The sequence below is a fragment of the Artibeus jamaicensis genome, unplaced genomic scaffold (genome assembly GCF_021234435.1).
Source record: "Artibeus jamaicensis isolate MK-2021 breed Jamaican fruit bat unplaced genomic scaffold, CSHL_Jam_final contig_2259, whole genome shotgun sequence".
In the NCBI taxonomy this organism is placed as follows: Eukaryota; Metazoa; Chordata; class Mammalia; order Chiroptera; family Phyllostomidae; genus Artibeus; species Artibeus jamaicensis.
Genome location: NW_026521468.1, coordinates 4,247,188 through 4,273,302, shown reverse-complemented (window position 1 = coordinate 4,273,302; position 26,115 = coordinate 4,247,188). Strand labels below are relative to the sequence as shown.

Sequence of the window (26,115 nt, the reverse complement as noted above, 5' to 3'; positions counted from 1 at the left end):
CTCGGCCCCGTAGATACCAGCTGCCGCCTCCTTGGCCGCGGGCTGCGCGGGCGCCGGGTGCCCCGGCCCCTGGCGTGGCGCCCAGGTCTCGCCGCTTGCAGCTCCGGCTGGCGCTGCGCTACGCTCGCCCCAACTGACTCCGGGAGAGAGAGCGCCGATGCCCAGCTACACAGAGACAGCGGGCGATCGGGCGTCCGGGGACAGGGCGGGGGTTGCAGGGAGAAAGAGACGTCGGAGATTCTGAAACCCGGAAAAGTTCAAGGTTTGTGCAGGTCTCCCCGGGGAAGGCGAGGAGCAAGGCTGACAAGTGCGCCCCTTTGCTGAGACAGCGAGACCTGGGAGAAGAGGGGGGCGGCCGGGAGCTGCGGTGGGGCTGACCGAGCCCCTCTCCACCCTACTACGTTTACGACCAGGAGGCTGGAGTCACCGCCCCAGGCAGGCAGGGCTCGGGTCAGGCCACTGGCCAGCATTACATCTCCCTCTTTTCTCCCAGCCCCATCTTAATGGGGCAGCCCTTTCTGGCCGCGCCACCCTCGCCCCAGCCGCGAAGCCGAGGCCGGGGCCGCCGGCGCTGAGCCAGCCTGTGTGCAGCTCCGGCCCGGTGGAGACTGGAGAGCGCGCGCTGGAACCCAGCCTGGAGCTCTGCGAGGGGACAAGCCGCTGGCCGCCCGCCTCGGGCATTCGGTCCCCGCGTCGCGTGGGGTGGTGGCGACCAGCATCGCCGGCCTCAGCACTGCACGGAAACTTTTCCTTCTCCAGATGGATTAAAGTTGCCCGGATTTTCTCTTTTCTTTGCGAAAGAAATCATTCATTTGCACCTAACCTGGGGGTTTTTATGCCGGAGCTGCTGCAGGGTGCTTGGAGGAAGCAAGCCGGGCTATCCATGTGGGCTCACTACCGAAACCGAAGAAACTGGGGCTTGTGTTGGAAATCTGCACCCTCGAGCGAGTTCGGATTCGAACTGGGCCGCGGGGCTGGGGGACCCGGCACTTGGCTCTAGGTAGCCCCGGAGACGCCGGTGGCCACCGGCCTGGGGACCGCACGTGCAGCTCCCCCCTGGCCGCACAGATCCTGCAGGGGGCACCAGCCGGGGAGGTGAAGGCTCCTCCCGCCGCCAGCTGCGCCCCCACCGGCTCCCAGGGTGTAGCCGGCGGCGCCTGGGACGCCCCCTCCCCTCAAACTGTCCCCAAATTGCACTGCTCGGCCCCCGGAGCTTCAGCAGAGACAGCGGGGCACCGCGGCCATCCTGAGTTGGATGTGACCAAGCCCAGACTGGGAGCGGAGTCGTCGTCCACTGTCGCCCCCTCGGCCACCACCCGCTCCCTCCTTGGCCATGGCCCCAGGGATGTCGGGCCGCGGCGGCGCCGCCCTGCTCTGCCTTTCAGCGCTGCTCGCCCACGGTAAGTGTCGCGGCGCGGACTCGGGAGTGAAGATGCGGCGGTCGCCCCTGGAGGGGCACAGAGGAGACTGACTGGTGAAAGGTGAACCCCCATCCCCGGACTAGCAGGCTACGAGTTTCCTCCAGCCCCCAAGGGCTTTGGCGGGAGCGGAGGGTTCGAGCCCCGCCCTGGGGACCGAACCCGGCCCAGGAAAAGGGGGGTTGCGGGATCACTCCAATTTTCTCCTGGTTAGTAAGAGGGTCCAAACCCGAGTGTCCGGGGGCGTGTCCACCCACGGAAATCTATAGGGATCCGAGGATCTATAGATCGTGCCTGGGCCGCCCCTCCTGTTACTCCCTCCCCCGCGGCCCTCGGGGCTGGGGGCTGACGGGGTCCTCGGGGACCCCATCCTCCCTCGCCCGTGGCTCTCAGGCTGGTGCGGGGCCGCGCCGCCCGCCGCCTCGCTTCCTGCGGCGGTCCCGGAGGAAGGAAGTGGACTGGCAGGGGCCCGGGAGCCGCGGCGGCTCGCCCGCTCGCCGTCCTGTGAGCTGCATCTAAATGGCTGGCTTAGCCGAGCCCGGGGGGCGGGGGGTGCAGAAAACCGGCGCAGGCCGGGGCGGCGCGCGGAGCGAGCGGGCTCCACGCTGTCGCTTTCTGCAATCTGTTGCGTCTGCTCCCCAGGCTTGCCCCGGGCTCCGCGGTAAGGGGTGTGGGAGAGGGAGGGGCCGAGTTGGCGCGCTTTGGCAGCGGGACAGCAGGGATACGTGTAGGGGGACGTAGGGTCCCTAAACAAACCCCCAGGAATGAGAACTCAGATCCGACGGGAGGAGGCTGCAGCGGGCCTTCCGCAAGCTGGAAGCGCTCCAGGAGGCGAGGGGCGCAGACCGAAGGGGGAGGGAGAGAGCTGGGGAGCGAGGAGAATGGCGAAGAGAGGCCCTCTTCTTTCCAACAAGAAACCAACAAACCCGGGACACGTTTTCCTAACCGGCAGGGAGTGGGGTGGGGGTTTCCTCGTCCCTGCTGAGGGCTGAACCTAGACGGGCTGGAAAGAGGCTTCATTGGAGGGGGCAGTGGGCTCTCCGCGGTGGCGGAAGACCTCGTGGTGTCTGCTCCGCCGTGGCCCACATCTGCCCTGTCCCTAGGAGCCTGCCCAAGCTCTCTAACCAGCAGCCTCTTGCCAGACTGAGGCGCGTTCTCAAGGTTGAGAGCTTAAGGGAAGGAGGGGCTTTGGGAATCTAGGGTCCTGACACCCCGAGGGGATGGGGAACAGGCTGGCCTCCCTCTGTGGGTGGATTGCTTCTTTCCTGTGGGAGCTGTTTTGCGTTCAGTTCACCAGCCCTAGCCAACCTCGGTTCTTTATCAGGAGATTGGGCAGGACAGCAGTTGGAGAGGAGGGGGCAACGTGTTTGTGCAGCTGGGAACCTGACATCTCAGCTCCATGTGCAAGACTAGGGTGGGGAGGGGTTGGGGAGGGGTGCCCCGTGTCTGCGGGAGTTTGGGGCGCCGGGCAGGAGGGAACTGAGCTCAGGCCCTGGTCTAGGCGCGGTTCTGCCCCACATCTGCCTCTGACTACCAGAGTCCTTCCCAGAGCTTGCCAAGGCCCCACCTCCAGGGAGCTCAAGTGCTCTTCCAAGGTTCCCACTGCCTACCTTCCAGAGTCCTTGGCCCTCTGTTAAAGAGCCTTTCCCCTCCCTCACCGGCCAGAGTCTTGCCTTGCTTCCTAAGACCCGGCCCAGGAGGTCTCACTGTCCTGGCACTGCCTCTCCTGGGACCATCAGCGACCTGCCTCGTTCCCTCCTTAGATGCCAGTCTCCTCCGTGCCCTGCTGGTCCTGCAGTGGCGGTGGTGGAACCTCAGGCTGACCCTTCTCTGTCCTTCCACGCAGCCAGTGCCTGGTGTGTGCACGGCCCACGTTGGCTGATGACCAGTCAGAAGCTATGTGAAGAGACAGGGTGGGGTGCCCTGCTGGCTCCTTCTCCAAGCCCCGTCCCCGAGCTCCTGTCCCATGCCTCAGTCTCCCCTTACTCAAGGAAGGGTCAGCAGATTCTTAAGGGACCCCCTGCAGATAAATACAGCCACAATCACTAAGTTCCTCCCTCCCCAAACCCCATTTTCCCTGGGCCTTTCTCTTTCAGCGCTGCCTAACACCCCCCCACACCCTAACCATCCCTCCATCCAGGAAGAGGGTACGTGGATTCACTCTCAATTCAAGCTCACTCTTGGTTGGGAGTCCTGGGCTCTTCCAAGATGCTGGGGTGTGGGATCAGTTGCTGGGTGTGTGTGTGTGTGTGTGTGTGTGTCTAGCAGGCTATTAAGGCTAAAGGGTTCTGACCACATAGCCAGACTGGGAGCCAAATAGCCTGGATTTGTGTCTAACTCTGGTGCCAAGGGGCAGGGTGACCTTGGCCTGCCTCCCTCGTGTTCCTCCAGCAGTGTGGCCTGTGGTCCGTCCCTCCCCTTCTCACTTTGTGCCAGTGCTGCCGGGCACACCCAGAGCCCCTCTGCCGGCCAGGCCCCGGCCCTGCCTGCCTGCGGGGTCATAGCCCCTGCGCCCAGTCTCAAGGCTTCTGGCAGAGAGAAGCTGAGGAAGCAGCTTCCCGCACCTGGTCTTGGAGGAGGCTTTCTGCTCCGCTTTTCGTTTGAATAGGAGTTTGGGGGGCAGGTGGTGGTCGAATCTGCTGGAGAGTTGATTATGCCAGCCCCCCTATTCAGTAACCTTCCCTGGCTCCCCACTGCCTATAGGGTCAGAGGTACACTCCTTGCTCCTGACCTCCCTGCATCCAAGGCCCTTTATGATTTTGTATCAAGCTACCTCGTCACTTCTGGGGTGCTGCCCTCTCTCCAGCCCCCAAGAATCTTATGAGAGAATGCTCTTCTCACCTGCCTGTCTGTCTGCTTTTGCACCTGCCAGCCCCTCCAATGTGGAATATCTTGCCTCCAGAAATTCTTACCTGGCTTTCAAAGCCCAACTCAAACATCATCTCCTCCAGGGAGTCTGCCTAGATTACTCCTTAGCTTCTCACCAGCAGCTCCCATGCCTCCAACAGAAGCAACGGGTCTCTTTCCAGTGCTGCCTTGGCCCTCCTGGCTGCCGAGGCGCCCTCCTCACGGGCTGCAGCGCCTGCGTGTGAAGGGGGTGTGGCCATATTCATATGTGACCCTCACACACGTGCATTTAGGAGAGGAGCCATGTTCTCCCGGTCTTTGCCCCGCTCTCCAGTGTTTGACACATAGTAGGTGCTGGGAAGAAAGGAATGGGGTGGGAAGACCACTTTATATGGGGGGCCCTCCCAGTGTCAATTGAAAAGGGAGCTCTGGGGCATGGGGCAGCAGAGAGGTGGGGAGGGGACGGGCAGAGACACCAGGACAAGAGCAACAGGACAGGATGGGGCAGGACTGTGGCACAGCCCTTGCCTGGCACACACGAGATACCTGTGTCCAGGGTGACGTGTTATAACACAGCTCCACGGGATACAGATGTGGCGGCCCGTGCTGCTCTGATGCATGATATCAAATGCGTGTGCCCTCACCCCTGTGGTCACCAGCCTGGCAACCTCGAGTTTCTCCCCTGGGTCGTGTCCACGCTTTCCCACCCCCCTCATTACTCAAGCTCTAGGTCCCTGAGAGAGGCAGGAGGACAGGATCAGCACCGGGCCACGGACAGCTCTCCTGGGGCTGGAGTGAGGGATGATGCTTGCCCCGCCCCGCCCCGCCCCAGCACAGCACACACACACACACACACACACACACACACACACACACCCTCTCTTCTTTCTGGCCACTCGGAGCCCTTCGTCACCACACAGCCATGTAATGTCTGAGACCAGTAGGTGGGGATGTGCTATAAACTTGGCTGAGAACGGGCTTTCCTGAGGATAGCTCGGTGCTTGGCGATAGGAGGTCAGGCCACACTGGAGGAGCAGAGGGCTTGTCTGGCACCGATGGCCCCCAGACCTGAGCCCGGTGATGAGTGTTTGCGGTGCTGTGGAATTTGAGACTCTGCGAGGCACCAACTCCGACCACCAGGGCCTGCCCACCGCCACGGGCAGGATGTGTGTGTTAGCAGGAGGGTCTCACTTTCAAGTCCGACACGTGGTGATGTCCATCCACCTGCTGACACTGGATGAGACCCCAGAGCCACCAAACCCAGCCCTCGTGTGGATGGTGGAATGGGCACTTGAGAGAGAGAAAGGGCCAGGGCCAGCCTGCCGGGGGTTCTGGAACCAGGACCAGCATGGGAGCCCAGCATGGCTTCCTGGACTGGCTGGCGGTCTGCCCTGGGCTCCTCAGCAGAGATTCCACGGCCTCTGTTACCCTTCACCTTCACACCAACACGTGCTTCTGGCCTCAGTCTACCCTCGGGTCGCCGGCAGGCAAAAGTTGAAGTCCACTTGAGGGGATGAGAAATCTGAGTCCCTGAGAGGCAAGGGTTCAAACTCTGACGTTGTCGACTTGCTGTGTAGCCACAGGAAAATCACCCTCCTCTCTGAGTCTTTTCCTCCTCTGCCAAGTGAGCGGGGAGGGACCTGCCAAGCCCCTGCCAACGCTCTTGTTCAGTGATGGAGAAGCCAGGCGTTTCCTTCCTTCCGTCCGCCTGGCCCATGCCCACGCCTCTCTCCACGGACGCCCACGGCCGATGCTAACAAGCGGAGAGGACTCCTCCTGCCCATTCCCTCCCCAGGATTCTCCACCGGTACCCCACACAGAATTTTGGTAAGAGATGAATGAATCAGTCGTGTGTGCTCTTTTTTAAGGACATGAATTTCTTCTTCTATGTTTCCTCCTTTATGTTTTTAAATGAGAAGCGGGCCTTCTTCTCATCAGTTCAGCCGGCTGAGCCGTCCACCAGCAGCCCCCAAGGAGGAGGCCGGGGGTCAGGGGGCGCCCACACTCTGCCCACTACTGCACCTGTTTCTGGAGGATGGACAGACTGCCAGGGGTGGGCGGAGGCGCTGAGATGGGGGACAGGCTCCTCTAGGGACAGAAGCTGAGAGTGCAGAAGTCATGTTCTCTTTTCCCGTGTGCCTCTTTCAGGTCCTCCCCCTCTCACACCACCTCCTAACACACACACACACACACACACACACACACACACCCGCCCCGGGCCTGCTGGCTGGCAGACAACCCAGCAGGATGAAGTGGAAAATGGAAACAATTACCTGGATTATTCAATGCTTGTTGCACGAATGAATGAATGCAAAAATGACTAACTCGGTGCAGAAAAGGATAGACTATGTAATAGAATAAAATCCCCTTTTGCCAGAATTCTTAGCTAGAGAATTATCTGTCTTTGAAAAGTTCTGCTTTTTATCAAGCTCGAATCCCTCCCACTGCATTGCCTGGCCCACATTTTTGGTCACCTGGATAAATGTGAGGACACTGAAAATGGCCCTGGTTCTCAGAGGCAGCTTCATCCAAGAATCCAGGCCCAAACAGCATGCGACCCCACCGGGCAGACCCCTGGCCCTGGCGGAGAACAGGCAGCTGGACACCCTCAGCCCTGCACACCTCCCAGGATCACAGCCCGGACGACATGGCCAGTCATTGAACGGATTCGGCCACGGCACCCTCAGTGGCATCCTCTCTGCTTTTCAGAGGGAGAAGAGGGGAGGGGGGAGATGGCTTCTGCCCCCAGGCAGTGCCCAGTGTGAAAAGAGAAGCAGAGTCTTGTCTTCAAAGGCCACCTTTGATCTGACAGTGACAGACAAGCTGGCCACCTTTTCCCAGAGGTTATAGGACCCCATCTTTCAGCCCCCTGGGCTGTTGGAGAGCCTGCCTCTGGGCCAGAAGCGAGTGCATTTTGGGTGCAGATAAAGCCTCAGACTCGTCACACAGGGGGCAGTGTCCGTGGGAGCTGATGGCATGGGCGCCACACTCAGACGCAGCCGCACTGTCATGGGCACACCCTGAGAGGCTGTGCTTCCACGTTCCGGCAGGTCTCTGGAGGTCAGATCCACAATCTCGTGTGGTTCTCACGGCAGCTGCCAGGTGAAGGCAGTGACTGTGACTCCCTTTCACAGGGGGCGAAGCTGAGGCTCAGCAGAGCTCTGGGCACCGCAGCTCTTGCGGTCGGGTTTTCTGGCCCTGAATGCAGAGGTCATCTTGTCAGGGAATAAGCTCGGACAGGAACAGACAGACACACGGACCCATACGCCTGAGTGAGGCGCCGATCTGACCGTGTGATCTCTCCAGTCTCATCGTGAGCCCCTCTCCCTCTGGCCCCTGGCTCCTTCCAGTCCCTCGGATGAGTCACACTGGAATTCTGTGTCAGAGCCTCAGTACACACTGTCCCCTCTGACCAGAATGGGCTTCCACCCCCTGTCCTACTCAACTCTCCCACCAGAGCGTATCCACATTTCCTCTTGGAAGCCCACCCTGACTCTCAGATAAACAAAAACCACCCCCAGCCCCCGCCCCGCAGCTCACTGATGGTTTGCATGTGTGTTACTGCCCCGCTCAACCTCCCTGCTGGCCCGGAGCCCAGGGGACCTGGGAGGCGTCTGACCTCTGCCCTGCCCTGTGCCGGGACGTCTGGAACAAAGGAGGCATCTGATGCTTTGTGAGATGAGTCAGTGAGTGTGCACTCAAGCTTGTGCTTGTACACCTTCCCTGTCCCTCGGCAAGTGTTCGGCGAGTGCTTGCTGCAGCCAGGCACCTGGTCTTAATCTGTGAATACCACCAAGTCTCTGCGCTCGGGAACCTGTGTTCTCTGGGGGCAAGGGCAGAACAGGGAGCTATGCACACTGTCAAGTACGTAATGTGTCGGAAAGGAAAAAGGATAAATAAGAAAGCAGTAGGATAAGAGGAATGGGGAATCCCAGTGCACGTTTGTGCGGGTGTGTTGGGAGGGCTTGTGCAGTATCAAAACGAGTGTTCTGTGGGTAAAGTGTCATTAGCAGACTTGAAGGAGGAGAGGGGGCAAGCTAAGCAAATATTCTATTACAGAGGGGCCAGCCCTGGGCCAGGGGCGGGCTTGGCCACTCAAAGTGCAGCAGGGAGGCCAGAGGGGCTGGAGGTGGGGGGAGGGGGGATCGGGTTGGGGAGGCAAGCCCTATGAGACACTGACTGGTGGGCTGAGCAAACTGGGGAGCCAGCAGGCTTTGGAGCCACAGGGACCTGAGCTGACCGTGGCTGCAGGTTTGCAGGGCTCCAGAACCTACAGGGACGGGACTGACCCCCCCAGCGCCGCAGGCAAGGACCTCTGTCTGCCCTCTTTAGCTCCTTGCTCCACAGAGCCCTGGCCCTGGCCGCCTTCCCTTCCTCCCCACTGCCACCCCACTGCAGGCGGGGCCTGGGCGTGCGGGAAGTGGACTGCCACAGAGACCACCTTCGGACAAAGGGCACAGCAGGTGTCCAGACATGTGGCTGCCCTGGCCCCTCCCATGGGTGTGCCTCCCATCTTTCCAGACGCACCGCTCTGCTCCAGGTGCTTCCACAGCCCCGTCTTGCTCCAATGCTACCGTGGTTGCCATGACAGAGGCCAGATGCCAGCGTCCTCCCCTCACTGGGGGCAGACAGGACACTGAGCGAGCCTTGGTTTCCTTTGCAGATTCTGACTTTTTACCTAATTGCCTACTTTCACAAGAAACTCGCTATGGGAGCGAGGGCGTGTGGGTGACCCACCCTGGTCTGGGCAGCGATCTGACCAACTCTGATGTCGCTCAGGGTGTCTGCAGGCTGTTGTTCTCAGAGGACACAAAACCCAGCCCCCCGGATCCCTGAGCACCGGGCAGCCACTCGGGGCTACTTGGTGCTCTGCCCTCTCTGCCTGCCCCTGCTGTACATCAACGAGTGTTCAGTTGGCGACCCCTCCCCTCCGGCAACCCCCTGCCCCCGTGTGCTCACTGCAGCCCATGCCGCTTCCCCAAGGAGGTGAAGGAGGTGACGGCCCCCTGCCCTGTGGGGAAAAGTGGGCGTGCAGAGCCTTGTCCAATGGGAAGGCGCTCTTGGATTGGAAATAGGAAAAATTGTCATTTTCTCAGCTGCCAACACAGCAGAGAAATGATCTCAATTTTCTGTGGCTGTTTTCAGCAAAAGAAAAACAGCCAGCCACCAGCCCACATGCAGGAGAGGAGGCTGGAGCTGGGGGTGGGGCGGGGAGAGGAGCAGAGGGGCGGGGCTCCCCACTCGGGCACTGCAGCCCCCCTCCCTGGGAAAGCACCCCTCACCCCCAGCACCCACTGACCACACACACCGCTCTGTTGGAGCAGCTGTTGAACTATCTGGTCATCTTAACAGTCGCTTCCATTAACTGAGCACTTAACTGTGTGCCGTACCCTCTGCTGGGCACCAGAAATCACCCGAGGAGCCAGAGGTGCGCGGCTCTCCTCACCTTTCCCCGTACTTGGCTCTGACACGAAACTGCCTGGCTCCGTCACTTCCCACGAGACTTTGGACTCTCTGCCTCAGTTTCCTCATCTGCAAACGACTGTAAACATACCCAGTGTACTGGGTTGTTCTGATGATGAAATGAGTCATTATTTCACGTCAAATATTTAGGAGAGTATCTGGTCCCACAAAGTGTCCAAAAACAATAGTTGTCAATATTGTTGTTGTTACTAGTATTAGTCCATGCCAGGTATTCGGGACAGACTGTGTTTTCTTCATTTTTAGTGTAAAACATTTTTGCTAAAAATGAAGAAAGTACGGTGCCTGTCCTATGAGGAACTTCTGAGGCGGCGTCCTGGGGAGACGAGCCACAGCCGCACAGACCGTGATAAAATGCAGTCACGGGAGTGTTGGAAGGCGAACAGAGTGTTGTGGAGCAAGAAAAATCTCATAAGTGTTCAAGGGATCCAGGGAGGCTTCATGGAGGAGGTGCCACTTCAGGTGCCTTGACCAAGTCAGAGAATTCTGCCTCTGAAGATGACTATTAAGTTAGCATCTACTCTGTGTGTGATCCCCTGGGGAAGACAGAAATGCAAGACAAAAATGGTCCCTGGCCTGTGTTCTGAGTCCAACAGGCAGAGAGCCAAGGCTGCCTGAGAAGGAGTAGCTGGGAGCTAAGTGCAGGGTATGTGGTGGGTTATCCTTTATCTGGATAATCTCTTGATGCCTCTCAGAACCTTGAGCCGATGGTTTATGCAGCACTAGGGAGCTATTGAGTGTTACGGAGTAAGGGAGTGACACGATCCAAGCAGGATTCTCGACAATGACGACATTGGGGGTAGTTTGCAGACTGGAGCGACCATGCAGAGAGCTGGTACAGCAACTGATCTGGAAGTGAGGGCTCCTGGGACAGGGAGGGACCACCAGCGGTCCCACCACCTGGGAAGAGTCCACTCTCAGATGCAGGGAGACAGATCCGAGTGTTGACCTCACCGCTTCCCGGGGACCTGATTTCTCTCTTCTGCTTCTTAGTTTCTGCCTCTGGAAGATCAGTCGGTAAATGGGAGGTGTGGAGCCCACAGCCTGAGAGGCTCAGTATTTGGAGCTGTCTTCGTTAGTTTAGCAGCGAAGGCCCAGACAGCGGAGGGGACCGGTCCACAGGTCACAGCCAGTTCCAACCCCCGTGGGGCACTTTATCGTCCAGGAGTCCTGGGGAAGGGGCCAAGGATGAGAACTGAGAGAGGCAGGGTCTCCCCCACTGCTGTTATCAGGGGCCCTGGCTCCTCTCTCATTCTCACCCTGACTGGCGGCCAGGGGCCGAGGGGTCAAATCTCTCAGGGGTCACTGCCAGTGTCGGGGCCCCAGGAGAGCCTTCAAAGAAGCCAGTGTGTCGGGGGATGGTGGTGGCATTCCAAGTGACACCAAGGCAGTGTCACTGTGTGAGCTGGGAGCCCCAGCCTGCCTGGTCCCCCTGAGCCCCAGCTTCCCCATCTGCGCACGGGGAGCCCCTGCGTTGCCTCTCCTGGGCGGGCGGGGCTGCCGGGAGCAGAGGATGCCGCCATGCGTGTGAAACTCCCAGCACAGAGGCCGCAGGCCTGCCGCGGGGGCTCGGTAAACGCGGTGGGTCTGTGTGTTTCCTTCCCTTCTGCCGGGAGCCAGGCCTTGCTGCCGGGAAGCACGTTGAAGACGATGCCAAAGGCTTCCCGGAGAGCTGTTTTCTGGTGGCTGGGTTGTTTTGTTTTGTCTAGGGTCTGATTTTTCTTACCCTGGATGCCTCCTAGCAACATGCTGCTTCTTTTAAGAACAGCGGTGGCCAGCTGCCGGCTTCTCTTCGGCCCTCCTTCCCTTCCCAGGAAAGCGGCCGCAGGCTTGGCCCCCGTGCCCGGTGCCTCTCCCACCCCCTGGAGGAGGAGGCGTTCCTGGGGCCGGCACGGGGCTCTGTGGATCTGCTCTGCCGAGGTCACACCAGCTGGTGAGGCCATGGCTTCCCAATATCTGCCTCTCCAGCAGCCCCCAAAGTGGACATAAAGGCTGCCTGCCCCATGGCCAGAATCAGGCCCTTGCTCATGTTCCTGACACCAAGCCCAGGCAGCCTGGCAACACTCGCTCTGACCCGGCCTGCAGCCCCCAAGACCACAGAGACCCTGGTCCCAGAGCTGACTTCCCTCACTCCACGGTCTCCTATTCCCATCCTGCAGGGGTGTTGGGGGCCGGGCCACTGACAGGCACCTGCGGCTCCACCCAAGCTTTGTGCCTGGTCCCTGTCACCATTTACCCATCATGCCCCCCACCCTCAGGAGTCCCTGGGAGCCCCCCAGTCCTCAGCCTCCCACCACACTCTCGCTCTGCCCCCAGTACTCCCGCACCTTGCTGTTCCTCTCAGCCAGCTGTGCGCCCTTCCTCCCGCTGGGTCCGGCCTGTCCCAGGGAAATGTGCCGTGAGCCACACAGGTAATTTAAGTTTTTCTAGATTATCTCAGGAGAAAAAGTAAAAAGAAACAGGTGAAGTGAAATTTTAACAATCTAGTTTAACCAATAGAGCCAAAAGATTATTTCAGCATCTTATCACTATAAATATTATTGATGCAATAGGTTGCATTTTCTGAAATCTTGTATTAAATCTTCACCGTCCCTTGTGCATTTTACACTTACATCACAGCACACGGCATTTCCAACTAGCCCCATGTCGGCTGCTCTGTGGCCACATGTGACGAGTGCCCCCATCCTGGACAGCGCAGGCCAGGTGTCTCTGGGGCCCTGGAGTCGGGGCTCTGAGGACCGGTGAGTGGGCCTTCCCAGAGACTCCCCACAGTGTGGCGCCCGGCCCCATCCTGGCAGGATTCACTTGGATTCCTGCGGGCCACGGTGGCTCCCGTTCGTGCCGAGACCCTGTAAACGGAGGTTGGATGGAGTCGCCCTCCTGCCCAGAGCCCTGCATCTCACTGAGTGTGAAAGTCAAAGTCCTCCTGTCACAGCAGCTGACAACGCCTTGCTGACTGTGTCTTCCCTCTCACCCTCTCGACTCCAGCCGAGTCCTCCTCGCTGTCCTCACCCCTGCCACACTCCGAGCCCTGGGACCTCGGTCCTCGCTGCATCTCTGCCTGACTTGTTCCCAGATAAGCATGACCTAGCCTCCCTGTGCTTTCCTGTCACCACTCAAAAGCATCCTGCCAGTGTGGCTCACCCTGGCCACCCTCACTCTGTCCCCTCACCCTGCTTCATGTCCCTTCACCTGACATATTGGGTCTTCTTGTTCAGAGATTGACACAGCCACCCCATCTGGAAGGGGGCCCCCGAGGGCAGGGCCATATCTGGTTCACTCACTGCTCTGCTCCCTGCACCTGGACTGGAATGAATGAATAAAACGGTTGCTCCTTCTCCTCCGGTCCCCCTGCCACCCAGGGAGCCTCTGAGAAGAGAGATCTGGGAGCAAGTGGATGACAGGGGCCGAGACGGGGATTTTACTCTTTCCCTCTCTCATTTATTCATTCATTCGTTCATTTGTTCTCACACTCACCTGCCATATCCCAGCTTTGTGTGCCTGGGAAAACTGCCTCACGGCCCCACGGCTCAGTTTCCACAACTGTGAAGTGGGTAGTAAGAGTGCCTTCTGCACAGGGTTTGTTGTCATGAGTAGGCAACCCAGTGCAGGTGATATGCTGGGAGTAGGGCCTGGCTGTAGCACGCGCTCCGTGAGGAGTGGCTACAGTTACAGTCGGCACACGTTCTGAACGCCACTCCGCACCACGTGCTGTGACACATGCTGGTCACACGGCAGCGAGACCTGGTGAACAGAGTCTCAGACACCGACGTGGGCTGGGATGCGAACAAGTCAGTGTGACCCACGCCAGGTGGCAGAGGCACAAGCGATTGGCCTCGCCCGAACTCTGGAGAGAGGGGCTAGGTGGCTGCCTCTTACCCCACAGCAACCACTGACAAAATCCCTGCGGACCAATGAGCGGAGGTCCAGCGGCATCAGGTGGCCGTTTGTGCAGAGCCTCGCCCACCCAGCTGCTGCAGGTTGCTAGGGAGCAGTTGGCCCCGCAGTTAGGGAGCCCTGGCTCTGCCACACACCTGCCAGAAGTCACTTTGATTCCCTAAGCCTCAGTCTCCTCCTCTGTGAAGTGGGCCAATAACAAACAGCAGCTGCATCTTAGCTCATGGGAAGTGGGTGAGTTAGCATACGGAGAGTTCCCAGCACAGCCCGATGCTCCGTAGATAGGGGCTGCTATTGCTAGCTACCCCGCTGGCGAGGCCCTGGCGGGGGTGAGGCCCTGGCAGGGGCGAGGCCCTAGCGGGGGGCAGGGGACAGGGACCGTGCGAGTCTCCTTGCATGGCGTCTTGTGTGCTGCTGGCCCTTCCATCGGTGTTTGTTGAATGCCCTGAAAGCTGGGGTACCCCTTGAGACCCTCTCTGGACTGTGGCACAGAGGGACCACTCAGTGGAGGGAGACACTTTAAGTCAAAGAAACCCAGGCCAGGGGAGCTTTGGGCCACGCTTCTCCTTAAACCATTGCTACTTGAAACATGGGAAGACTTAGGGCTGTGGAGGAGATCTCAGCCCCACTCCCCTCCGCCGTCAGGCCGGGCAAAGCCGGGAGTAAGACCCGGGTCCCCAATACCCAGTCCACTGGGCTGGTGGTTGTCTTCCCAGGTTTTGCCTGCAGGTAGGGCAGGGGGAAGCAGTTGGTCGGTCACAGATGGGGCCACCCCCAGCTCCCCAGGGGCCTTATTGGGAGGACCGCCTCAGCAGGCGTGATGTTTACCCGGAGTAACCAGATTCCAGCTCCGATAATCACATCTCAGACAGTGTGAAGTGCACCTGTGGGGAGGCTTTGCTAAACACACAAGCCGGAATCATTTCCCAGTGCCCCTCTCCCTGGGAACCCCCCCCCACGTATCCCGCTGCATCATGTACACTGTGCACTCACACACATGACCCGCACTCCCCAGGCGTCTGGTGCCAGCCTCTGACCCCAGCCCAGGGAAGGCCAGATAGGTCGCCCCCAGCCTTAGAGAGCACTTTCTCCTCTCTGGGGCGTGGGCGGGGGGAGTGGGTATTTGAAGGTCAAGTTTTCTGTCTGGAAGCTCCCCACCATTCCCCACCATCACTGAGGAATGTGGAGCCTTTGGTTCAAAACTGGCCACCATATGTCTTATCACACCTTGTCACCTTGTCATAGGCAAGCCTCACGTGACATTGTTGATCGCGATCCCCACTGTAGGGATGAGGAAACTGAGGCCTCGAGAGGGTAACTGACAGACTCAGGTCACAGGGGGGAGGGGCAGAGTGGGACTCGGGCTCCGGAGACCATGTCCTCCCCTCCCCTCCCCGCTCAACCCCCTGGCTCTGTGGTTCTAGGACCCCAGGCCTGGCCCCTGACCGCCCTGACCCCCATGGTCATGTCGTAGAGGCAGCATCACACCCATTCAGTGTGATCCCAGTGCCACCCACTCACCTGCACAGGTGCCTGTTACAAAAGGGGAAACGGAGGCACGGAGAGGCCAGCTTCCCTCCTCATGTGTCTCAGCCCTCTGCCTGACACACGCTCCCCACCCATCACTTTTCCTGGGCCCCTGGCTGCTGGCTCTCAGTCTCCCAGCCTCACTGGTCAGACCCCGCTCCCCCACCCCCCACCCTGGAACCCAGGTTCTCTTTCTTGAGATCCCTGCAAAGCTAATCTGCATGAAACCATCCCCAGGCCTTGCCTTTAAAAGTCTTCAACTTTTCTCTTCCTAAACGGCCCCTAAAGGATTTCTGTAAATTGCTCTAAGTAGTGCAAAAAAAAAAAAAGAAGAAGAAATAATAATAACTCAGTGACTGGCTGCCTGACCAGAATGCCAACAGCTCTCCTGCCTGGTTGAGGCTCCCAGCCCCTTTCCAGCAGACACTCAGATGCACGGCCCCTTGGCTCCAAACCCGGGACAGGGCACTGACTCTCCAACTGAGCCTGGCTCCGCCCTCAGGCCAGAGGCTGCCTGTGCCCGCCGGCTGCCCATGCCCGTCAGGTGCATCCCGCGGCAGACTGGGAGCCCCTCCGGGCAGCAGCGGCCTCCCTTCCCCTGCCCTCTACCAGCCTGGGACCCTCCCAGGGGACATCAGTCTGGGGCTCCTCCAGTGAAGATGGCGCCCGCCTCCTTGGACAGGGGCTTCTCTCCAGCAGACTTTGGGGAGCATTCAGAAGCCCTGCTGCTTCTAACTCGCCCTGTTCTGTGACCAGTTCCCCTACAGCAGGGGTGTCAAACTTGTTTTCACCGGAGGCCACAGTAGCCTCACAGTTGTCTCCAAAGGGCCGAGTGTAATTTTAGGACTGTGTGAATGTAACTACTCCTTAACTAGGGGCAAGGAGCTCGGCATTGCCACCGGGTAGAAACAAGGTGCCGGGCCAGATAAAACAAGGTGGAGGGCCGGATTCAGCCCAGAGGCCTTGTGTTTGCCACCTGTGCCCTAGAGTCTCATTTCTTTCCCCCCTGATTAGAGATCTGGGTCCTGATTCCTAGGCTCGGCTGCTTCACTGATTTGCGGTAATCAAGTATTCATTCATTCATTCATTCATTCATTCTACTAAAGCTTTCCAAATACCCACTGTGGGCCAGACACTGCCTGGATGTGGGTCCTGCAGATTCAGCCCCTTTGAGGTAACCCTGTGGCCAGGGCCCCAGACATGGACCTGGCTCTCCTTGGACGTGAACCCAGCCTCATCCCCTGCCTACGATCGTGACCTCTTGGCCTCTTTTGAGTGTGGACCAGAGAGGGGCCCCTGGGAGGGGAAGCAGAGGTGGGAGGGGCCTCTGTGAGACCGTGGCCTGGCTCATCCTTCTACCCATGACCTCCACGCAGAGCCCCCCTTCGCTTCCTGCCCACGAAGCCGCACAGGTCACGGCCAGGAGACCTTGGTCCTGGCAGCCTAACCCCTCACCTGAGCAAGTCTCTTCCCTGTTCTGAGCCCCAGTTTCCTTTTTTGAGACATGACAGATTGAATTCAGTCAGTGATTTTCTATATTATTTTGGCCAGGAAAGTATACTATATATATAACAATAATATAAGGTGCACTGCGTAAGTTATATGTGATACGTAATTATCTATAATACAGATTACATATGACACAGATCCAAGCAGAGTTGCTGGTTGCATGGAGAGTGAGGAGGTGTCTTCTTGAGGTCCCATGTCTCACCTTCCCTGTCACCCCATGGCAGCCCTGGTGACACCCCCAGTGAGTCTGGGTGGCAAGTCCTCGGTCCACTTCATCTGTCTCTGAGGCCCCTTCCACCGCGCCACTGGGGATTCTGGGTAATGCTGCTTGATGGGGGCTATCCCTTCCCGTCTTTGTCCCTGGGTCCCCCCTGAGTGTTCCTGTGAAGGTGAAGCCCACCAGAAGCACTGGCTCTTGTCTGGGAACCCAGCCTCCCCCTGCCCTCAAGGACCTCTGAAGGAGCCCAGCCCCTGGCCAAATGCATGTGTAAGAGTTACTAAGAAGGCCACAGATAGGCCAGCCCTGGACAGCCCTGGGGGGGGGGGTTGGAGGGTGGGTGGTTCCAGATGAGATGAAGCCTGTTTATCCCCCTCCCCGCACTGCCATTGACGGGCAGGAGGAGGAAGGAGGAGAGCAAAGGCAGACAGAGACGTCTGCTTCCTCTCTGATTTAATTGGAGCCCAATTAAGTGAATAATTGTTACAACTGTGAAACCGCCTTCCACCAAGTCGGGGACGGGAGCCTGCAGGAATCAGCCTGAGTCTGCAGGACCCAGGCTGGCCTGAGCCCTGGCCGAGTAGGTGAGGGCTCTCACGGGGCAGGGAAGGGGCAGGCCACGGAGTCCCTGACCCTCCGCCTAGAAGTGACCTAGTCCAGCCCCTGCTGCTGGAGCACAGCCCCTCGGCCTCAGTCTCGGAAGTCACGTTCAGCCAACTGTTGACCCAGGTGTGGACTCCCCGTTCCAGAGCCCAGACACTGCTCCCTCCAAGGCCAGGCGGAGGGACAGAAGTGTCAGAGCGGTCCCAAGGAGAGACAGGGAGGGAGGGAGCCAAATGGGAAGTGGCAACCCTTAATTTAAGCAAAAACATCCAGGGAATGGGGCAGTGGGGTTCCTTGGGGGCCCAGGATGGAGCCGTGTCCTGCACAGAGGGTCAGGGTGCTTGTCACAGGGCCTTGGGGTCCCGTGGAAGGACAGCTCTAGCAGAGCAAAGATGCCAAGCAGGAAAAAGACAGATGCAGCAGGAGACCCCGAACCGTGAGGAGGAGGGCCATGAGGCCACTGGGCCACCAGAGCTGAAGCTCCTGGGTCCCAGTGGGCGCTCTGCCGGTGTTTGTTGTGGGGGCAGGGAAGGCACGGCCCCCACCAGGGAGCAGGGAGAAACCAGGAGGGGCATGGAGTGGGGGAGAGCGTCCTTCCCGCCTCTCACACTGTGGGGTTTGCACAGTAGCAGCCAACAGGAGTCCTGGGAAGTGCCACTGGAGACAAGGAGGGCTCTGCCTTGCACCCTCGGAAAGTTTTCCAGGGACCTTGATCTGACCATCACCATAGTGTCTCATAAAGGAACGCCGTGGAAAGCCGAGACAAGCAGAAGTGATCCCAATGTCTGGGCCACCTGTTCCCTCCTCTGTGACAGGCAGGGGCAGGGCAGCACCTCTGAGGGGCCTCGGTGCTTGGCTTCCAAGGGGTGGCCGTTGAACTCAGAATGGGGGGCATGGGAGAGCCCCCCCAGCTCCCAGGGCTGCTCCGCCCCAGACCAGGCTGAGCTGTGCAAGGAGCTCTGGCCTCTGGCCGAAGGCTCTCTTTGTCCCCAAAGTCCCAGCCCTACTTCCTGCAGATGGGGGACTCCAGAGAGGCGGCCATTCACAGGGGAGATGACCCTGATGGCCTTGGGGGAGGCGGGCTGTCCCTGACCACACAGGGTGACAGTGATTAAATGGACCAGCAGCTGGGCCACCAGGGCCCTCCCTGCTGCTAATTTGGGTCAATTAAGCCAATTTGTCTTTGTCGACTTGAAGCCCTTTCCCTGTAATGGCTGTGCCCCCCCCCCCCCCCCCCCGGGGCCTCTGAGAAGGCAGTTCCCTGGCTACAGGGCTGCCTCTTCCCCAATCCAATCCCAAAGCTCCCGGCCCCGGGACTCTCCTGACCCTTGGGGCCCCTCCCATTGCACTGCCCAGGGTCTCCACAGCTGTGATCCCTGCCCCCGACCCATAAGGCAGGTCAGGCTGGGTTAATCTCCATTCCACAGATTAGAAATCAGGGGTCCTTCCCGAGGGATGGCTCCCAGTCACCGTGAGTCACTGGCCTGTCTCTAGAGCAGGCGTGGTGAGGTGGGCGGGGCTCATCCACAGAGGGGCGGGAGCAGCAGCCTTTTAGGTGAGAATGGGGTCAGAGACCGGGCCCTGGGACTGACCCCAGGTTATGTGAGCTCAGAGGGTCCCCTTGATGCCTCTGGGCCTCAGTTTCCCCTCTCTACCACGGCAGACCCTGCAGAGGGAGTCAGGCCAGGACCCTACAGGCCTCACGTTCTGTGGGTTGTCCTGAGGTGGAGGGGTGCAGGGGGAGGGTACCCCCCTTCCGTGTCTGGGAAGTGGTGTGCTCCCCCTCCAGCTCTATTCCGAACAGGGAGGCAGGCATGACGCTGCCACATTGGTAGACTGGCAGGGGCGAGCAAGGGCCAGCGCTTTGCAGTGTCCCCTGAAGGAGGCTGCGGCTCAGGGGCTGTCCCCACGGAGCCCATCTGGGCCCTGCACTCAGGGAGGAGGAGCAGAGGGCGTAGGGCACAGGGCGGTGGTTTCTGGGGGAGGTCAGTGGGAGAAGGACAGGGGGCCCCGCCCCAGCAGAGGCAGCAGCCACTGTGGGGTTGGGCGAGCTGCCCTTTCAGACCCACCAATGGCTTCCTTCGCCCACCCTCGTGACCGGAGGCGCTTACATCAAGGGCAGGAGGGCTGTCCGCAGAGGCACGAGTTGCCCCTCAGGAGATCTTCCCAGAAGGGCCGCCATGAAACACCGGGGCCAGCGGCTCAGGAGGTCGCCTCACAGGCTGCGTCCGCCCGTTAACATGTCCTGCGCCAGCTCCCTGGTGTGGTGCTCTCGCTCTGTCACCCTGATGGCTGTCTCTAGGTGACAGTGGGACGGGCCAGGGTCAGGGTGCAGGATGGTGACAAACGGAGGAGCTCCTTTCCTCCCAGTCATCTTCTCCTGGGCCATCTCCTTTGCTGCCTCTCTGTGCCTGTGACCTCAGATTCCTGTCTGTGGGTGGGGGCAGAAAGCTGGTGGGGGACAGACTCTCAGGCCACCTGGGGCCCTGGGGTGGGTTGGGAGGGACCCAGGGAGTGCTGGTGGGCAGACTGAGGCCCAGGGGGTCCCATAGGGGGGAGGTGTCCCCTGCCGACACGCTGTGCGGGCGTGCCCACAGAGGCCCAGCGGGCATTGCTGTCCTGGCCATGCTGGGTACAACCCACACCATGGCGATGGCGGTGCTGTGGGAACTGGGGTGTGTGCCTACACGGGCACCCAGGAGACACAATATGGCAGACGGGGATGTCGGGAGGAGGCCTAGGTCTGGAGCCTGGAGGGGGCCCTCGGGGCCATTCCTTCTCTGGGTGTGGTGTGTGGATGGTCCTCCTCTGGCCAGCTCTGTCCCCTGGGGGCCCCCGTGTACCCCGATCCTGTCTTCAGCCTCTTCAGTGCCCACCACACTCAGCCCTGTGCCCCTGTGGACAGCCCTCCCCCGGGCCCTCTCGGCCACACTCAGAGCACGGAGCCCCCCCAACTTGGCCACCTGCCCACAGGATCCTTTGCCTACCCTGCAGGTCACCCTGCAGGTCACCCGCCAGGCCTGGTCCCCACCCGTCCCCCTGCCTCACTCCTTCCACCTAGAGGACAGTGGGGGAAACCTGCCCCATCTCTCCCTCTCCACCTCTTCCCCCCCCACACCCCACGCCCTGGCCTGGGGTCTGGTTCGCTCGGCTGCTTTAAGGAAACTGCAGTGGCAGCTGCCACTCACAGTTGCTTACCCAGCACCAGGCTTTTTAAAAATCTATCAACTCATTTAGTCTTCACAGCAGCCCTCAGAGGGGGAACCAGTACGGGCTCCACATTGCCAACCGGGAAGCAGCCCAGAGAAGGTGGTGGCTTGCCTGAGACCACACAGCAGCCAATGAGTATGGAGCAGGGAGCAGGAGGGGCAGACAGGCCCTCTGGTCTGTGTCATCCAGAGCAGCTTCTCAGGAGGTGTCCACTCCTTTCTGGCCACCAACTCCCTTCATTGTTCACCCCCCACCCCTGTGTCCTTCCCCTCAGGCCCAGCAACTACATCCTGAGGGCTCTGTCTGGCCCCGGTGTCCCCCCTGCAGGCCACCTCCCAGAGAGCTCTTTCAGAATGAAAATGCAACCTTGTCACCAACATCCGACCCCATTATAGTCCCGCCCCCATTCCTGTGTGTGGAAGGGAACCCTCCGAACTCCTCCCAGTGGCCTCCAAGGGCCCCAGGATCACCCGCCTCTCCGCCTGAGGAGGGTGATCCTGTCCCCCAAACACACGCCTGCCCAGATGATCGTCAGTGCCTTGATGCACAGGCATGGAAGGCCCCCAGGTTGTCTGGCTGTCCCCCGACCCCTTGCTCTTCCGGGCAAACTCCTACTCACTCTCCCAGCTGCAGGGGCCCTCAGCTTCTCGGGGGGGCTCCGCTGCTCCTTTAGCTGCATGCCCTCAGCGTCTCGGCGGCCTGTGTGTGTCCCCCTCAGAGGCCAGCTGTGACCTCTCTGCCTCACCTGGCACATAGAAAGCTTTTGAAGGACCAGATAAAGAAATGCATGCACTTTGAGGAAGGGAAAGTCCCAAGTCGAATGTGAATGATTCATTATTAGTATCAGTTGCTAACATTTGTTGCCCAGCACTTCTGTACCAGGCACCTGGCCCAACACGTGCGTTTTAGCCTGGCAATAGCCCCATCGCGTGCCTGTTCCTGTTGTGAGCGCTTTAAAGGAGGAGCAGCTGAGGCTCAGCGAGGTTGAGCAGCTGCTCAGGGTCACACAGCTGGAAAGGAGCAGGGCTGAGGCTCGAAGCCAGGTGTATCTGAGTGCAGAACCGAAGCCGCAGACGGCAAGAGATGTCTGCTGCTGCCCCGAGCTGCCCAGGATACCCTGACGAGCCCGCAGCGGCCAGGAGAGGTGCAGGCAGCCCTGGGAGGGACATGTCTGTCCGCCGCTGCCTAAAGAGCTACTTGTCGCAGTCAGTCGTGAAGTCCTAAGTGAGCAGACTCAGGTCCCTCATCCCTGGCTGTCACATGGGCCATTGGGGCCCTCAGAGCATGAACCAAATGATGAGGGAGGCTCAGCCCAGCTCTGGAACCACGTGGCTCCTCAAAGCCAGGCCCAGCAGGGGTGTCTCTCTTGGGAGTAGGGGCTCAGGGCTACTCAGCACCTGTACCTCAGTGGGTGGGGCCAGGCAGGAGGAGGGATGGCCCCTTTCAGGCCAGTTGCTACAGGGGGTTTTCCCTGGACACCAGAGCAGGCCTCACTGAGCCAGCGTCCCCCAAACACACCCCGGGCACCGGAGCCTGCCGGGTGTCTAGGTCTGGCTGCTCTAGGCTGGCCAGGTGGCTCTGAGCTGCCCGTCAGATCTGGGGCTGCCTGTGCTCCTTGCCTGCCTGTTGGGCCAGGCGCCTCTGGAAGCTTATTCTTCTCACGGCAAAAGAGGCCCTGTGCTGCCAGCACATTCCAAGCATCCCTGTGTGTCCCATCTACTAAAATCTCTTTAGATAAAGCAAGTCTCACTGCCAAACTCCAAACTAGGAGATAGGGAAGTATACCCATCCCCCAACCGCAGGGCCATAGTGGCAGGAGTGTGGCTGCCGCACAGAATCTCACAATCGGACAGTCACTCAGCCAACCCTCTGCCTGTGTAGAAGCTCCTGGGCCGCATCCTCGATAGAAATCATCAGCCTCTCATGTCTTGGATCCTTCTGGGGACGGGGAGCTTACTACCTCCACAAGGCAGCCCGTCTATTGCTAGGTTGCTTTGACCCCATGAAATTACCAGCTCGCTTGTAGTTCTAAGGCTCCCTCCACTGCAAATTCTATTCATCGATCTTAGTTCAAGCAATATTTAAGGAAAACTTACTCTGTGTCAGCTGGGGACCGGGGATACCCAGATGAGAGTCATCTGAGGTGGGGGGTCAGGGGCAGGTACTTGCCAGGGGTCTGGCTCCTTCACTTCAGGAGTCTGGGAGCTGAGCCCGTGGGAGCCCTTTCCCTTCCCACTGGGCCGGCGGTGCCCCGGGCTGTTGGGATAACAGCAGCTCGGGAATTAATTACAGCACTTGCTTCTCGTTCTGTGTGTCAGCCTCTCAGAGCAGCGGCCTCATCCATCTCTTCTGATTCTGCCTTCCTGTCTGACTGTATGTGGTGTGTCTGCGTGTCCGGGAGGGGAGCAGGGAGGCAAGGCCTGGTGCCACCATGGTATCCCTCCCCCTGGGGGGTCTTCCCATTGCCCACAGCATGATGGGTGACTTTTAAAGGCATGGGAGCTATTAGTCGCGCAAAGGCCTGGGAAAGTCCATGACCACATACAAAAGCTGCTCGGGATTCCTCGCAGGGCTCCAAGGAACACAGCCCGAAAACTTGGAGACCAAGTTCATAGACCCCTCTGCCTGGCATTCAAAGCCCTTTGCCCCCTGGTGCCACCCTGCCCATGCAGTCTCTGCGCCCCCTGTTACATGCCACTCCATCCAAAGTGCCCGTAGTCCTGGCCCACTCGCCACCCTGTTTTCTCCACCCAAAAGCTCCTGAGCCCCCCCTCGGTCCCACCATACCATCGGCTGTTGAATTTCCACCTGCTCTTCAAGACCCAACTGCTCGACCCACCGCTCCTCCTCCGGCATCTGGCCCTTCCCAGAACACCCACCTCCCTCCTCTCGGCGCCCCCTGCCCGTTAGGGCTGGTTATTTATGTGTGTGTCTGGTCTCCTCCCGGTCAGCCGGCAAACTCCTTCAGGGAAGAAACTAGCTCCTTTATCTGTCTCCCTGGCAGTTCCCAGCAGGTTCCTGAGCAGAGAAGGGGCCGAATAAATATTTATTTGTTGAAAATTTTTATTGAGTGGCCGTTGCCAGCAGCAGCATTGGACCAGGCCCTCAGGCTGCCTGTGAGAGAGGGCCCCGTCCCTGCCCTCGGCAAGGCTCCGTCAGGAAGAAGGTGGACCTCCAAACCCGCGTCTGCAGCTCAGACCCCCCGAAAGTGCAACATGACCGGTGTGAGCAGCTCAGACGCCAGTGCCTGACCCGGCCAAGGGGTGGTGGTCAGGGAAGGCTTCATAAAGGAGGCGACACCTGGGAGATGTCAAAGGATGAGCAACACTTGTCAGGGGACTGTGTGGGGAACAGCACAGCAGGCAGGTGGAAGGTCACGGGCAAGGCAGAGAAGGTGAGACAGTGTGGCTAGAGCTGCCCAGACTCAGGCGTGGGGGTTGGGGAGTGGGACATAACTCAGGGCCCCTCGGGAGGAAGGAAGCACTTGTGGGAACATCGGACTGGAAAGCAGGAAGGGAAGCCTCCAGCCGTCCTCCTGGGGTACATACAATAAGGCAGTGTGGTTCCTGGGGCAGGACACCTCGGGCAATGTTGTCCTTCTCTCTGAACCTCAGTGTTGCCACCTGTAAAGTGGGTGGTTTGGACCAGAGAGTCTTGAAGATCCCGTCCAGCGCTGAGTTGGAAATGCCCACGGAGCCCCAGCTGGACCACTACCCATCAATCAATCGGTCAGTCACTATGGTGCCAGGAGAAACCAGGGCAGAGCAGAGCTGATGGGGGCGGCCTGGGGCAGTGGTGCAGGGGCGAGGCTGACGTGGGGGGCCTGTGAGCCTGGGTCTGCAAGAAGCACCCTGCATGTGTAGGTTTTGTTAGCCTCGTTTAGTAGATGAGGAAGTTGCAGCTCAAAGCTACTCAGTGAGCTATTTGATCCCCCGAGTCTCTCCCCAGCTGGCATTCTCATCTTCCATTCCCTACTCCTGCCTGGAGGACCGGCCCCGGCTTCATGCACAGGTTACAATTCTCTGTTTTAGGTCCTGTCACTCTCCTGTGGGGCAGAGACAGAAGGAATGGTCAGGCTCCTACTTAGGGTGGCCAACTGTGCCCGTTTGCCCAGCACCGAGGGACTTTCGGTATTAAACCCACAGTGGTCCCGAGTGAGCCAAGGTGAGCAGATCAGCGGCTCCTTCTACAGGCGGCGAGTGCAGGCCCAGCCCCTCCTTCCAGGGGGCAACGCCCTAGCCCCCAAGTTTGCTCCACTCCCAACGCACACACACCTTCCTTCCTGGGGGTCAGCGCAGGAGCGGGGCCTCCCTTCCCAACCACCCAGTTCTCAAGGCTTCCTGCGGCCTGGCCTCAGAGAGGCTGCCGAGGGCTCCGGGGAGGGCACCTGAGAGCTGGAAACTGTCAGGGAAACGTAGCCAAAGCTCGGAGCTCGTAGGCGAGAGGCCAGCCGTGGCCCCTCCAGCCGACCCTTGGGAGGAGCAGCCCTTGGAATGTGCGCTGCTCCTCCTTTGGTGGGTCGTTTCACTCTCTCCTCCCCAACAGGAAACTCCCCTGCACGGGCCGCTGGCCCTGTGACCCAGTTCTGCAGGCCCCCACTCCCACCCCAGTGATCAGGGGTCTGAGCTCCAAACCCCGCTCTGCCACTAACCCTCCAGGACCTCATGCAAGTGTCTTCCTGTCCACAGGCCTCCGTGGAAATGGGGCCAGAAGGAGGCCCACCTCTCAGGAGCACTGTGAGCAGCACATCAGAGGCGGCTCACATGAAAGCACTGTGGGCTGGCAAGAAGGCCCTGCCTGCCTCGGGCCCAGGTCTAGGGGCGGAGTTCCCTTGACCCGCTCGCTGGGTGCCAGCGGACTCCAGGCTCCAGTGCCCTGGGCCAGGAAATGAGCTCCAAACCAGGAAACCAGGAGCGCCAGTGGGCTACACCCCAGCAGCACGGCCCCGGGCAAGCCTCTTGGCATCTGCTTCGGTTCCTGTCTTGGCAAACACAGAGGGTTGCTGCCCGGGGTCACTGCAGGCCCCATGACACCCACAGCCCAGCACCTGTGCTCCCCAGGCGGCCTCTCAGTGTGAGCTTGCCCCTGCGGGCCCACCCTGCACCTCTGGGACCCTGGGCTGCGGCCCAATGGGCCGGAGGGGTCACACGGTTCCCTCGCCCTCCCCAGGCCCTGCCCTCTGAGGGCCCAGCTCCAAGTCCGCCACCACCCACGACGCTCCAGCACACGCAGGCTCTCACACACGCTTTCTTTTTTCATTGTTTGAGGCTAATTGTTTATTAGGAGATGCAGGCGGCTGTGCCAGTGGGAAGGCTCAGCTTGCTCTGCTATAATTAGGATAATGCACATTAGTCATTTAGTGGAACTCCGAGAGCAGCCCCTGCCCCCCCCTCCCCCGCCGCTGCT

General features: G+C 59.8%; 1 protein-coding gene across 1 annotated transcript in view; it reads left to right on the top strand.

Annotated features, from left to right (window-relative positions):
- Positions 1 to 156: 156 nt before the first annotated feature.
- TMEM132E (transmembrane protein 132E) overlaps positions 157 to 26,115 on the top strand; it is a 46,523-nt gene continuing 20,564 nt past the window's right edge. The window contains exon 1 of the mRNA XM_053659227.1: positions 157 to 1,400. Coding sequence (XP_053515202.1) covers positions 1,334 to 1,400 — 67 coding nt within the window. The 5' untranslated portion in view covers positions 157 to 1,333. The remainder of the gene's footprint in view (positions 1,401 to 26,115) is intronic.